General features: G+C 43.5%; 1 protein-coding gene across 4 annotated transcripts in view; it reads left to right on the top strand.

Moving 5' to 3' along the window:
- The window catches only part of OSBPL10 (oxysterol binding protein like 10), a 302,022-nt gene that overhangs the window by 227,046 nt on the left and 61,776 nt on the right, over positions 1-13,200 (top strand). For all 4 annotated transcript variants that reach the window (XM_032861033.1, XM_032861034.1, XM_032861036.1 and 1 more), the window contains one exon: positions 11,287-11,441. In XM_032861033.1, coding sequence (XP_032716924.1) covers positions 11,287-11,441 — 155 coding nt within the window. The remainder of the gene's footprint in view (positions 1-11,286; positions 11,442-13,200) is intronic.

Here is a 13,200-nt window from a genome sequence, read left to right as displayed (position 1 = left end):
CTTTGAGTGACAGTCTGTATTTCATTTTCTCAAGTCCTCTTTGCCCTTTTGTTGTGCTGAGGTTAAGAGAGATGTTGGTTTTCCAGAGAAGTGTCTTCTTGTCCTACCCACCCTCATTTACTGAGCTCCAGTCCTGTCAGAGTATGGCCTTTGCTGCCCCTTTTCTGAAATCTTTACAGACTAGATAATATTATGCCCATCATTTGGATGAGATGCTAGGGGGCTTGATTTCATGACCCCGAGATCATGACCTGAGCTGAAACCAAGAGTCAGAAGCCCAGCCAACTGAGCCCCCCAGATGCCCTTAAGTATCTTATGATATTATTATTATTATTATTTTTAAAGATTTTATTTATTTGAGAGAAATCACAAGTAGGCAGAGAGGCAGGCAGAGACAGAGAGAGGGGGAAGCAGGCTCCCTGCCGAGCAGAGAGCCCAATGTGGGCTCGATCCCACGACCCTGGGATCATGACCTGAGCCAAAGCCAGTGGCTTTAACCCACTGAGCCACCCAGGCGCCCCAAGTATATCATGACATTATTAACTCTATTCCCTGTGCTATACTTTTCATCCCTATGACTTACTTATTTTATAACTGAAAGTTGATACCTCTTAATCCCCTTCACCTACTTCACCCACTCCCCAACCTCATCCCCTCCTTTAGCCATTTTTATCAAGGAACTTGGCTGAGGGTTGGAGGATGGAGGAGCATGAAGCATCATGAAGGTTCTTTTGTTTTGTCTTCTTTTAACTTTTAACCCTCTTAAAAATTTCATATAACAGCCCCTTAAGTTTTAAAACATTGTGCTGGTTCTTTTCAATCTATGGCACACATTGGGGGAAGCATTCAATCACTTCCTGCATCCAAAACGTCATGTTTGGCTGCCCTTAAAATGGAATTCCAGAATCTCCAGCTAGCCAAAGAGGAAAATGTGGCAACTGGGGGAGTGTCACCACAAGATACCTTTCCTGAGAATCTCCGTGTTCTTGAACTCGATAGTAGTTACAATAGCCTGACTCCCATGGATAAAAACCTAATGTTTATATCTAAGGAGTGCCAGCCAGGGTTGATGGGAATCAAAATCTCATTAAAGTGCCACTGTATCAGGGTTTCCTTTAAATGTTCGATGGACAGGAAGACACAAGATTGCCCGCAGCGCACTGAGTATCCACATGCACTGTTCTTGATTCCGGCCTCTTTGCTTTCTGACCCTCACACTCTTGTATTTCTTCTGCCCCTTTTCTGAATCAAAAATTAATTTGTGGGCTTGTAGCATTTCATCTTCCGTAGCATTTCACCGTATCTTCTGGGGAACATGTTGGCTTTGGAGCCTTTATCTGTAAATGTTGCTCCTTAACACTCATTTCATCTCAAGCTCTCGAGTGACTGCACTGAAATCCAAAAATGCTGCAGTATTCCTGTGCCTACCATTTATGCATTTGGGGCTCCTAGACCCGTCTCTGATCTTATCTCTAAGATATAGTGGCCTGAAATGTTTCCCTTAATTTCCGTTTATGGAGACGTTTGTATTTTAGATTAATCAAGTAACTTGCCCTCTTGGCCGGGGCTCCTCTAGTTCTGGTCTTGGAGACTAGCAAATCTACTTGAATAGCTTGGTGGAGGCAAATGATTGATGGGGTGGGTAGGTAGGCATCCGTTCTCCCTAGTCTAGGTGTGTCCCTCAGTCAGTGGCCTTTGCTGTCCCTTTTCTGAAAGCTACTTGGGGGTCTAGGCTTTGGGTGGGTTGCCAGTGTGGGCGAGAAACTGGACCTTTGGACTGCTTTTGGGTGTAGAGTCGCCTGTTGGCATTGCTTCTGGTTAATTCCTTGCTTGCAGGTCTTGATCCAGGGAGCGTGGTTCAGGAGTCAGAGCAGACACCTGTAACCAGACAAATACCTTCTAGAGTCAGATAAGAGCTGGATGCTGACAGCGTGGTCGGTGCAAGGCATGCTGGGAAAAACATGCTGGAATCAGAGCTGCCAGAGCAAGTGACAGCAGAGCCTTGGGAAATTGTAGCAGGTGACCCACGTGCCCTTGGACATAAATCAGGACAAGTGATCAAGAGAAGTGTCACTGAGGAGAGGAGAACCAGAGCAGAGTTCAATATCCTTTTCTTAACTTGTCCTTCCAATAACTTTTTCATTCTCTTACAAGGTTTGTGGGGCTTGTCAGTTAGAAGCCAGTTGCTTTGACCTTTCCATTTGGCGGTTTGGCAAAAAAGGTAAATAGGTGAGCCTCTCATAAGGCCTTTGTGGCCTCTCTGGCTGGGGGGCCTTCTTCCTTCTGCTATGCTGCTTTTTTTTCCAGAGACGTCTTCAGACTGCTGGTGTTCCTCTCTTTCCACTTTGTTATCTCAGTCTTTTACACCTTCTTTCCAGACACCTTCTGCTTCTGGTGAGAATGTGCCCCACAGAAATCCCCTTTCCTCATTTTGTGGTTAAAAGCCAAGATGGAAACGTGATGATTCCGCCAGTAAATAACCTATTGGAGAAAAAAGAAAAACTAGCCTTGTAGATGGTTCCAGGTGGGTGGATTTTGTCATTGTTGTTGTTAGAACTGTACAGACAGAGATTTTGAGTGACACATTCTCCCTGAAGAAAGCAGTTAGATAGTAACATTGTAACTTTCCATTGTCAATGTGCCCTCTGCTGTCTTCAGGTTTGTAAATATCCATCTTACTCTGTTTTGGAAAACGTAGGTTTACTGAGCATAGGAAGCATGAAGTCACTGTGTCGTAGGATGAGGGACAGGTGCTATCACCTGTCACTGGCCTCTGGGTAGAGGTGTCTTAGCCCCAACCTGGGGACTGCAGCTCTCAACACTCCAAGCAAGGCTCATGGCCAAGGACATATGAAAATAGCTCCACAGTCTGGCCTTAATGCCCACAGTTAAGTCTCCTGTTGCTTTCTTTCTGCTTCTAGTTGGTTCGGGGGAACTAAACCACTTGTAGTTGCTTTCCTTCCTCCCTGTGTTGTCCTGTTGACACCGGTGTGTCATGTGAGGACTTACAGGTGTATGTAAAATGCCTCTCGTAAGGACTGGATTTGCCGTTTAGGGGACCAGCCTCCACCTTCCTGTTCTCTTCTGTTCTGTCATCTTCCATGATCTCCCTGCTCATGAACGTTAGAGTGTTTCCAGAGGGAAAGACAGCGGGTGGATCTCTGGCTACTTGAGTTGACAGTTCATAGCTGTTCCCAGTTGTCCTTGCCTTTGGACGTCCCGGTCTGTCTTTGACCATCTTCCTACTGGAGTCACTTTCTGTAGGTGGAGCACATTTCCACAACTGTCAGACGCCACCAGCAATAAAACACGCCATCGTCCTCTGTGCTGCTGAGAAAGAACAGCTGCCACTGAAATCGGACTGTAGGACAAACTTGTTTAGGAGTGTTTGTGAAATGGGTGTGTCTTAGAATTAGGGATGGATGGTCTAGATTTGCGTTCGTTTTAGGACGCCATCTTGAGCGCCTGCCTTTCAGTGGGGTAATGCAGTCCATTTCTTTATTTCTTTAAACTGCTGTTTGTTTCCCTGGCAGGTCCTTGTTGCCTTTTGTTTTTCTGCTTCCATGTGGCGTTTCTTGTTTTCTCTTTATTTTGCTGCATAGGTTGTACTTCCTTGGCTCATCATCTTTAGTGTTTTGGGAACCATATGCATATAAATTCTAGTAGCAGTTGTGGGTTTTTTTTTTTTAATTTATTTTCAGCATAACAGTATTCATTGTTTTTGCACCACACCCAGTGCTCCATGCAATCCGTGCCCTCTCTAATACCCACCACCTGGTTCCCCCGACCCCCCACGCCCGCCGCTTCAAACCCCTCAGATTGTTTTTCAGAGTCCATAGTCTCTCATGGTTCACCTCCCCTTCTAATTTCCCCCAACTCCCTTCTCCTCTCTAACTCTCCTTGTCCTCCATGTTATTTGTCATGCTCCACAAATAAGTGAGACCATATGATAATTGACTCTCTCTGCTTGACTTATTTCATTCAGCATAATCTCTTCCAGTCCTGTCCATGTTGCTACAAAAGTTTGGTATTCGTCCTTTCTGATGGAGGCATAATACTCCATAGTGTATATGGACCACATCTTCCTTATCCATTCGTCCATTGAAGGGCATCTTGGTTCTTTCCACAGTTTGGCGACCGTGGCCATTGTTGCTATAAACAGTGGGGTACAGATGGTCCTTCTTTTCACTACATCTGTATCTTTGGGGTAAATACCCAGTAGTGCAATGGCAGGGTCATAGGGAAGCTCTATTTTTAATTTCTTGAGGAATCTCCACACTGTTCTCCAAAGTGGCTGCACCAACTTGCATTCCCACCAACAGTGTAAGAGGGTTCCCCTTTCTCCACATCCCCTCCAACAAATATTGTTTCCTGTCTTGCTAATTTTGGCCATTCTAACTGGTGTAAGGTGATATCTCAATGTGGTTTTAATTTGAAGCTCCCTGATGGCTAGTGATGATGAACATTTTTTCATGTGTCTGATAGCCATTTGTATGTCTTCATTGTAGAAGTGTCTGTTCATATCTTCTGCCCATTTTTTGATATGATTATCTGTTTTGTGTGTGTTGAGTTTGAGGAGTTCTTTATAGATCCTGGAGCAGTTGTGTTTGTTTTTTATTTTTTTTTAAGTTTCAGTTTTAATTAATTTATTTGGGAGCAAGAGACAGACACACAGATAGCAACAGAGATAGTGAGAGAGAGCACAAGCGGGGAGGAAAGAAGGATCAGGCTCCCCACTGAGCAGGGAGCCTGATGTGGGGCTCCATCCCAGGACCCTGAGATCATGACCTGAGCCGAAGGCAGATGCTTAGCCAATGGAGCCACCCAGCTGACACTGTTTTTTTGTTTGTTTGTTTGTTTTGTTTTCTTTTAGGATCTTTCTTATTTATTTATTTTGGAGAGAAATTGCACACAAACTGGGGAAGGAGGAGAGGGAGAGAGACAGGTAGACTCTGTGCTCAGCACAGAGTCTGACTTGGGGCTTGATCGCATGACCCTAATGTCATGACCCAAGACAAAACCAAGAGTCAGATGCATAACTGACTGAGCCACCTGGACACCCCAACATTGTTTTTCATAAGCATTCTTTAACCTGTATTTTCTCTTTTTTTTCTTTGCTTGTTTTCTTAAATTGTTTCTTAAATTCTACATGTGAATGAAATCATACATATTTGTCTTTCTCTGACTGACTTATTTTGCTTAGCATAATACTGTCTAGCTCCATCCATGTTGTTGCAAATGTTAAGATTTCGTTCTTTCATGGCTGAGTAATATTCCTGTGTGTGTGTGTGTGTGTGTGTGTGTGTGTGTTGTCTTTATCCATTCATCTATGGATGGGCACTTGGGCTACTTCCATAATTTGGCTATTGTAAATAATGCTACAGTAAACATAGGTCTAACCTATATTTTTCTAATCATCAAAGTCAAGAATGACCCTTCTTCTTCTTTTTTATTTTTAAAAGATTTTATTTATTTGACAGAGAGAGAGAGAGAGATCAGAAGTAGGCAGAGAAGAAGAGAGAGAGAGAGGGGAAGCAGGCTCCCTGCCAAGCAGAGAGCCTGATGTGGGCCTCAATCCCAGGACCCTGAGACCATGACCTGAGCCGAAGGCAGAGGCTTAACCCACTGAGCTACCCAGGTGCCCCAAGAATGACTCTTCTTTTTGACTCTCTCCTTTAGTGATGAAAACTTAATTTCCTGTTTTTCTGATAAGCTTCCCAATTTTTGGTAATGTAATATGGGGGCTATTGTTAATATGTTAACACTAATTTAATACTTAATTTGATAATGATTGAATTTCTTTAAAATAATTTTAATGTAATATTCAGTCATGTAACTATGTTTATTTTAATTTTATTTTTTCTTAAGATTTTTATTTATTTACTTGACAGACAGATCACAAGTAGGCAGAGAGGCAGGCAGAGGGAGAGAGAGGAGGAAGCAGGCTCCCTGCTGAACAGAGAACCTGATGTGGGGCTTGATCCCAGGACCCTGAGATCATGACCTGAGCTGAAGGCGGAGGCTTTAACCCACTGAGCCACCCAGGTTGCCCATGTAACTATGTTCAGAAAAATTATTTCAGTTCACTCCAGGGCTGGGATTGGGGTGAGGTCTGTGAGACACTCACCCTGAGCATAAATTTAAGGAGTGCCAAATAATTAAGATGAATGATTCTTTAATGACATGTCTTTAAACCAAAATTAATGCAGAAATAATCCAGGATGAACAAAATATAAAATTTTAAATTAAGACAGGATTCAACACAGCAAGTCAAGGAAGACTAAGTCTTGTAAAACTTTTTCCATTAATTCTGGTTTTAAAAATATTGTGTGAAAATGTATTTATCTTGATTACTGAGTGTCTTGTTGGTGCCGCTTTAAAATTATACCCAAGCGGAATGTCCTTCTTACTTCCCCTGATCCCAGCTCGACTCAGTTCTGTGTTTAGTGGAGTTCAGTGCTTTTAATACACAACTTCTCCAGGCTTGAGTTCCTGATTCTGCTTCTCTTCTTCATATGTCAGTACATGTCTTCAAGTAGTTTTTTCCCCCCAGAAGGCAGAAACTTTTCCGAGTCTCTGTGGTGCTCTGGGAAAACATACAGTGTGTAGAGTTTAAGAATCTGGGCTCGAGAACCAGGCTATTTTGGTTTTAATCTCGATTCTCCCACCTATTGGCTATTTGTGCTTCTCTTTCTTTCTTTCTTTTTTTTTTAAGATTTTATTTATTTATTTGACAGACAGAGATCACAAGTAGGCAGAGAGAGAGAGAGGGGGAAGCAGGCTCCCCACTGAGCAGAAAGCCCGATACGGGGCTCGATCCCAGGACCCTGAGATCATGACCTGAGCCGAAGGCAGAGGCTTTAACCCACTGAGCCACCCAGGCGCCCCTGGGCCTCTCTTTCTTTATCTGACAAATGGGAAGAATAGTAAGACCTACCTCATGGGTCATTTTTCAGGTTAGATGAGTTACTGTATGTTAGTTGCATATGTTAGTCCTTGCTATCTGCAAGAGCTTCTTCACAGAGGAAAGATCATTTGGCTACAGACAACATTATCTCTTGGCCCCTCACCCTACCGCAAATCTGTAGACTTTTATTTGCATTCCTCTCTTCACCTATTCACCTTTTGATATCTAGTGTTGTAGCAAAAATTCAAAACTAGCTTGTTTTCCTCTAAGGCAAGTCTAATTTTCTGCCTTAAATGATTGGAAAAATATCCTCTTGATTTTTGTTACTTAAAAACATTGCCAAACTTCATGAGCTAGGAGTTCATTATACTCTACTTTCATATGAGTTTGAAATTTCAGCAATGAAAAGCCAAGAAAAAAAAAAAAAGATTGCCAAGCTGTGTCTACATGTGTCTTTCTCCGTTGTCTTTTCTGAAAAGTGGTAGACTGTACCAGCGGCATCCAAGCTCTCTTTTGTGGTCAGGCTGTTTCTTCTGTCATTGTTTGTTGTTTCTGATTTATTAACCTGATCTGTGTCCATCAGGGTCTCTTGGATCTCTGTTGTACATTCTGCTTAAGATTCTCTCTCTCCCTCTCACTCTGCTCCTCCTGGGCTCAGAGCTGGGAAGGGGCAAAGTAAGAGGGAGAAGAAATCTTAAGTAGGCTCCACGTGGTGGCCAACAAGGGACTCAACTTCATGGCCCTGAGATCATGACCTGAGCCAAAGGCCTTATATTAGAAGTTTCAGAGATGGATTCCTCCTCTAAGCTTCTGAGGATTCCATTTCTTTTCTCAGACTCTATTCAATCTATCTCATTTACTCTGTTCTTAAATTTCATTTCATTTTCCTTATTTATTTGAGAGAGAGCTAGCAAGAGAGAGAGCAAAAGCAGGGGGGGACAGGGAAAAGCAGACTCCCCACTGAGCAGGGAGCCCCTCATGGGGCTCTATCATAGGACCCTGGGATCATGCCCTGAGCCAAAGGCAGATGCTTAACCAACTGAGCCACCCAGGCGCCCCTATTTCATTTACTCTGTTAGAATTTTCCTCCTTCACCCTCAAATGAGGCAGGCCTATCCAGACTTGGAAACTAAGGGACCATTTATTTGGTAGAGCATGTGGGTTGGTCTAGGATGGGCTTCTCTCTGGTCCTCACTCACTGGTTCTTTGATACGAAGAATCCATAGAGTATATAGAAAACTACATTCCCCAGCATGCACTGGTACCTTCTCTCTTCCTGTCCTGGTTTGTGTCTATTCCTGAATGCAGTGTGTCTCTGGCTGCGGGACTCTACTTCCTACCCCATTATCTCCTGGATTATCATCTCTGAATGATGGTGGTATGGAGGGTGGGAGGGACAGAGTTGAAGTGTGGAAGTAATGGAGGGAATATTGTCCCCATCACTTAGGCAAGCAGATCTTTTCCTTAGTGCTATTTAAGCTTTCCTAATTACTCTAGAAGAAATTTACTGCTTGCATGCATGTGTGAGTGTATAAGTGTATATACATATATATATATGTATATACACACACACATACATATATATACACATATATACATATAAAATATATATATACATATATGTATGTATGTATATATATATATATATATATATATTTTTTTTTTTTTTTTTAGAAAAAGTAGTCCTCCTGTATTGGTGAGACAGATGTTCAGTATTTAAGATCTGAATCCAACTTGCAGTTGGTGAGGAGTTGGTCAGCAGGACAGGTGTACCTTTCTCATGGCAGATTCTGGTGTCTTGAACCTTGGGTTGGTTTTCTTAGTCTAGCCCCATCTGCCTTATTATTTATGAGGATTCTTCCATTTTAGTATTTGATTTTAGTATTGTGAGTTTCCACCTTTTTTAAAATGACATCAAGAACTGATTTTAGTCTTATGGATTTTAGTCTTGTGAGTTTTCACCTTTTTTAAAATTTGGATTTTAGTATTGTGAGTTTTCACCTTTTTAAAAATGACATCAAGAACTGATAATATAGATTCCATTTAAAAATGTGATAAAACATACATATTCAAAAATTTACCACTTTAACCGTTTATAAGTATATAGCTCAGTAGAATGTTGAGTACATTCACATTGTTGTGTAACCAACCTCTAGAACACTATCTTGTGAAACACATTCCATACCTCTTAAACACTAAGTCCGCATCTCCCCACCCCCAGTCCCTACCAACCACCATCCATTCTACTTTCTCCCTTTTTGCCATCTCTTATTTCTTAATTTTTAAGAAGTTGTGAAATGCACATTCCTTTTGAAACCTTTTTTTTTTTTTTTTTTTTTTTTTTTTTTGTCAGAGGGAGAAAGAGAGTGTACAAACAGAGGGCGCAGCAGGCAGAGGGAGAAGCAGGCTCTCTACTGAGCAGGGAGCCCAATACGGGGATCAATCCCAGGACCCTGGGATCATGACCTGAGCTGAAGGCAGACGCTTAACTATTGAGCCGCTCAGGAGTCCCTGTCTATGAAAATCTTAATAGTCGGGGCACCTGAGTGGCTCATTCGTTAAGTGACTGCCTTCAGCTGGGGTCATGATCCCAGGGTCCTGAGATCGAGCCCCGTATTAGCCTGCTTCTCTCTCTCCCACTCCCCCTGCTTGTGTTCCCTCTCTCTCTGTGTCTCTATCAAAGAAATAAAATCTTTAAAAAAAAATCTTAATAGTCATTCAGTCATTTTGGCACATAATTATTGAGTGCATACTCTTTGCCAGACCGTATTCTAGGTTCTGGAGACCCAGACATGAGCAAGGGCAATACTATCTCTGCTGATGGGAGCTGACGTTTTAGGGAGGAGAGAAACACAGTAGATCAGCTAATGAGCAGGTTGAGTTCAGATCGCACTGAGTGCTGTGAAGACAGTAAACTGACCGATGGGACGGGGGGTGCCTTTGGAGCAATGCTTTGACTGGGAAGCTCCCAGGGAGCTTCTCTGAGCAAGTGATATTTGAGTGAACTGGATTTATGGAGGAGGCCTATCCCCCATGTAGAAGAACTGAGGGGGGGAGGGTGGCGTTCGGAGCAGATGGAAGGGTGTGGCCCAAAGGCTCTTGACCTAAGTGAACTTGGCTCACTGGGAGAATGGAAAAACTACCCCCATGACTTGAGCGCAGTGAGCAATGAGGAGAAAATGAAATGAGACTGGATGGTCTTACAAGCCAGGCAGTTGGACCGCATTCCAGTTGCCATGAGAAGCCACTTGAGGCTTTTAAGCCACAGCTGTGTGATCTAACACTTGACGTTTCTTAAAAAAAATTTCTGCCTAAAAATATGCTTGTGTTGGAGAGGAGCACACACACTCAGAACGCATGCAGCCATCTCAGCTGGCTCTGTTACTTTGTTTCCATCAACCAGAGTCTCCCAAGGTATTAAATGTCTGGGATACTTGTAGATTTTTCTTGGAGTAACTCTAATGAAAAGGCTAATGGTTTGATAGGATTACTATCCTGATGGAACATCAGAGACCCTGCTGGTCAAGTTCTAGTTCATGTAAAGCAGCATCCACTTTCAGTCTACCTTTTCTTCATCCCTTATCTTTGCTCTGAGACAAAGAACACAGTCTTCAGGGGGAGGGTCAGCTAAGTTTGAGACCTATTCTTACTCCCGTGGTGGAATTGGGAAAGGAATCCCTGTGTTTACTCCTGTCCCCACTAATAAGCATAAAATCTGACTCCAAAATAAACAAACAGTATTATAGTTAATGGAGTCTTTGTCTTCCCCGCCCCCCACCCCAGGGTTGAGGGAGAATCAGAAAAATGCTTTTGGTTTATCAGACTGGTGTTTATAAATGTGTTTCTTGCTAGAATGGAATGAACACGTGTCCTTTGTTATGGGGCTTCCTGACTTCTGCCCCAGCAGTCACGGAGGGGGGCCACATGATGCCAGCCACTTTTCAGAGCTATGGTCATGCGATTGGTAATTAAACCACAATCTGAGTAGCCACTTTCTGATAAAGTTTGACTTGTTGTTTATTCTAATGTTTTAATGATAAATATCTTTATGTAAATATTTTTTTCTTAAAAAATTAAGAAAAACACTTAAAATCTGGCTTTGGTGAATATGACACGCCCCCCCCCACCCCCCACGGATGGGGAAAGAAACAGCCTATGGTGATTCTGGTCACTGCCATCATATAGGGACTAATTTATAAACAGATCCGTATCCACACTGGGTACCTCATTCAGAACAAGCCCACTTAAATTTACCACAGTCCACTCCAAACTGGGCCCATTTCAAGTCTGTCTCCTTATACAGTGGGTTACAGATATTTTTTGAGCTGTAAATGTTTAAATTGGAAAATACTTGGCATCATTCTAGGTCTTTATTGCAGAAAACATCCTGGGATGGCACGGGCCCAAGTCACATTCCACAGAGCAGCTGAGAAATGGGACACTTGGCTCTTTACCACCAGCCAGTGCCAACATAACCTGGGCGATTTTACCAAACTCCGCTGAAGATGAGCAAAGCTTGCCACCGGAGCCCGAGGTAAGCGAGCCGTTAGTTTTCTCTTAGCACTCCTGTGGCTTGTGTTCTCGCTTGTTCAGAAACGTAGTAATTATATTTGTAACTTGCTCATCTCTTTGTTTGAAGAGGAGACAAATTATAAAATGGGAGCCTTGCCTGGAGAGACAAAATCAGCTCTGGGCACGCCTGGCACTTCTGTTCTCGTGTCTGGCAGCTGCCGCGGCTGAAATGTGATCTTACCAATGAGGAAATCTCCTATTTTCATTGAAATGGGAGTCGTTTTAACTTCAAGTGGGAGAAATTCAAATGCGCCCATTAAAATGATGCCTGTTGACATGCCGGGAGCAGTTACAATATATTGTCGCTCCCCTGAATAATGGCTTCTTGGTGTGGTTTGTGCTAACACTAGCTCCCGCCTCACATGCTCGTCCCCTGCATGTTCCAGAGCAGACCAGCGTCCCTCCCGGGGCCATGGCTGAGACTCCTGGGCCTCCCCTCCAGCTGCAGGGGACCTGTGCCCTGCCAGGTGGGGGTGGGGACAGCCCCTGCAGAGCTTCCTGACTGGCCTGGCTTCCGCAGGCTCCCTGGACTGCCCTCTGCCCACACGCCTCTCCCCACTAACTGTGCCTCCCAAGTGGCCACTGGAAGGAAGCCAGATGCAGCGTGTTCCTTTGTGTCTCGAGGGAACTTCTGTATTTTCTTTTTATTTTGATGCGCACCTTCTGTCTATGTGACCTTGTGAACTAGGCGGAGCCATACCAGATCCACATGTTAGAGGTTGTTCTTAATTCTAGCTGAACACCCTTAGCCTGAAACATGTAGGGTGCTCATAAAATCTCCTGGGGAAGGTCGAGAGCCTCAAGGCAGCTGCTTGGGTCCAACGGTTATCTTGGTTATCAACTGAAAATTTTTTCCAGGCTTCCCGTGATTACATTCTGGGACAGGGACTTTGGTAACTTGGCTCTTACGGAGGTAGGATCAGCCTGACTACAGGCATTCCATTCACATCTGTAAGGTGCCTTCTCGGGGTATGAAACGAGTAGGGAATGTGAGATTTTCCGAGGCACTTCCCTTTACCTGTACCAGGAGTTTCAGGTTGAAAACACTTGAAGCTGATGTATAGATGAACTGGCAGTTGAGTTGGTGACAGAGTAAATGGTAGGAGCCCTGTCGCCCTGTTGTTCTTCAGAGAGTCTTGGGTGGGGTGGCATTTGACGGTGGGTGCTTAGCCGCTCAAGAGTTGAAACCTATAATAATATCCTCCATTCCCTTGGCAGAGAACCTTTGGAGGTTCACATCATAATAAATACATTTAAAATCTAGCTCTAGGGAAAAATTAAGAGTAGGGGAAGTATGTCATTAGATCTTTAGTAACAACTTTATAGGATCTCATTCCTGGCAGCATTCTTGGGTAAAACCCAACAGAAGCCGTAACCTAAGAAGCTTACTTATTAGGGCTGGTGCCGTTCCCATTCTGTGAATCCTTCTTCATGTTTCTTCTGCTTTTCCCTGAGAGCGCCTCCTGTTACGCTAAAGCTCGAGAGGCCAGGCCTGTCCTTTTTACTTAAAATTGTTGCCCCCTTTGCCTTAGTGGTCACTGGCCTTGGCAGAAGAGTGTATGATTGTCCACAAGAAATAACTAGCTCCCAAGTTCAACTTTTTAATAGTATTTCGAAGGAGAAGAACTAGGAAGAACTTTCTTCCCCTTAAGTTAGGAACAGCATTAGTTAGCAGCATAGGTTGTCGTGTTACCTTTACCCCAGTCAGAATGGTGTAAGGC

The sequence above is a fragment of the Lontra canadensis genome, unplaced genomic scaffold (assembly GCF_010015895.1).
Source record: "Lontra canadensis isolate GAN:19392208 unplaced genomic scaffold, GSC_riverotter_1.0 scaffold20, whole genome shotgun sequence".
Taxonomy (NCBI): Eukaryota; Metazoa; Chordata; class Mammalia; order Carnivora; family Mustelidae; genus Lontra; species Lontra canadensis.
The sequence above is the reverse complement of the archived record's forward strand: the minus strand, read 5'-3'. Positions and strand labels throughout refer to the sequence as shown.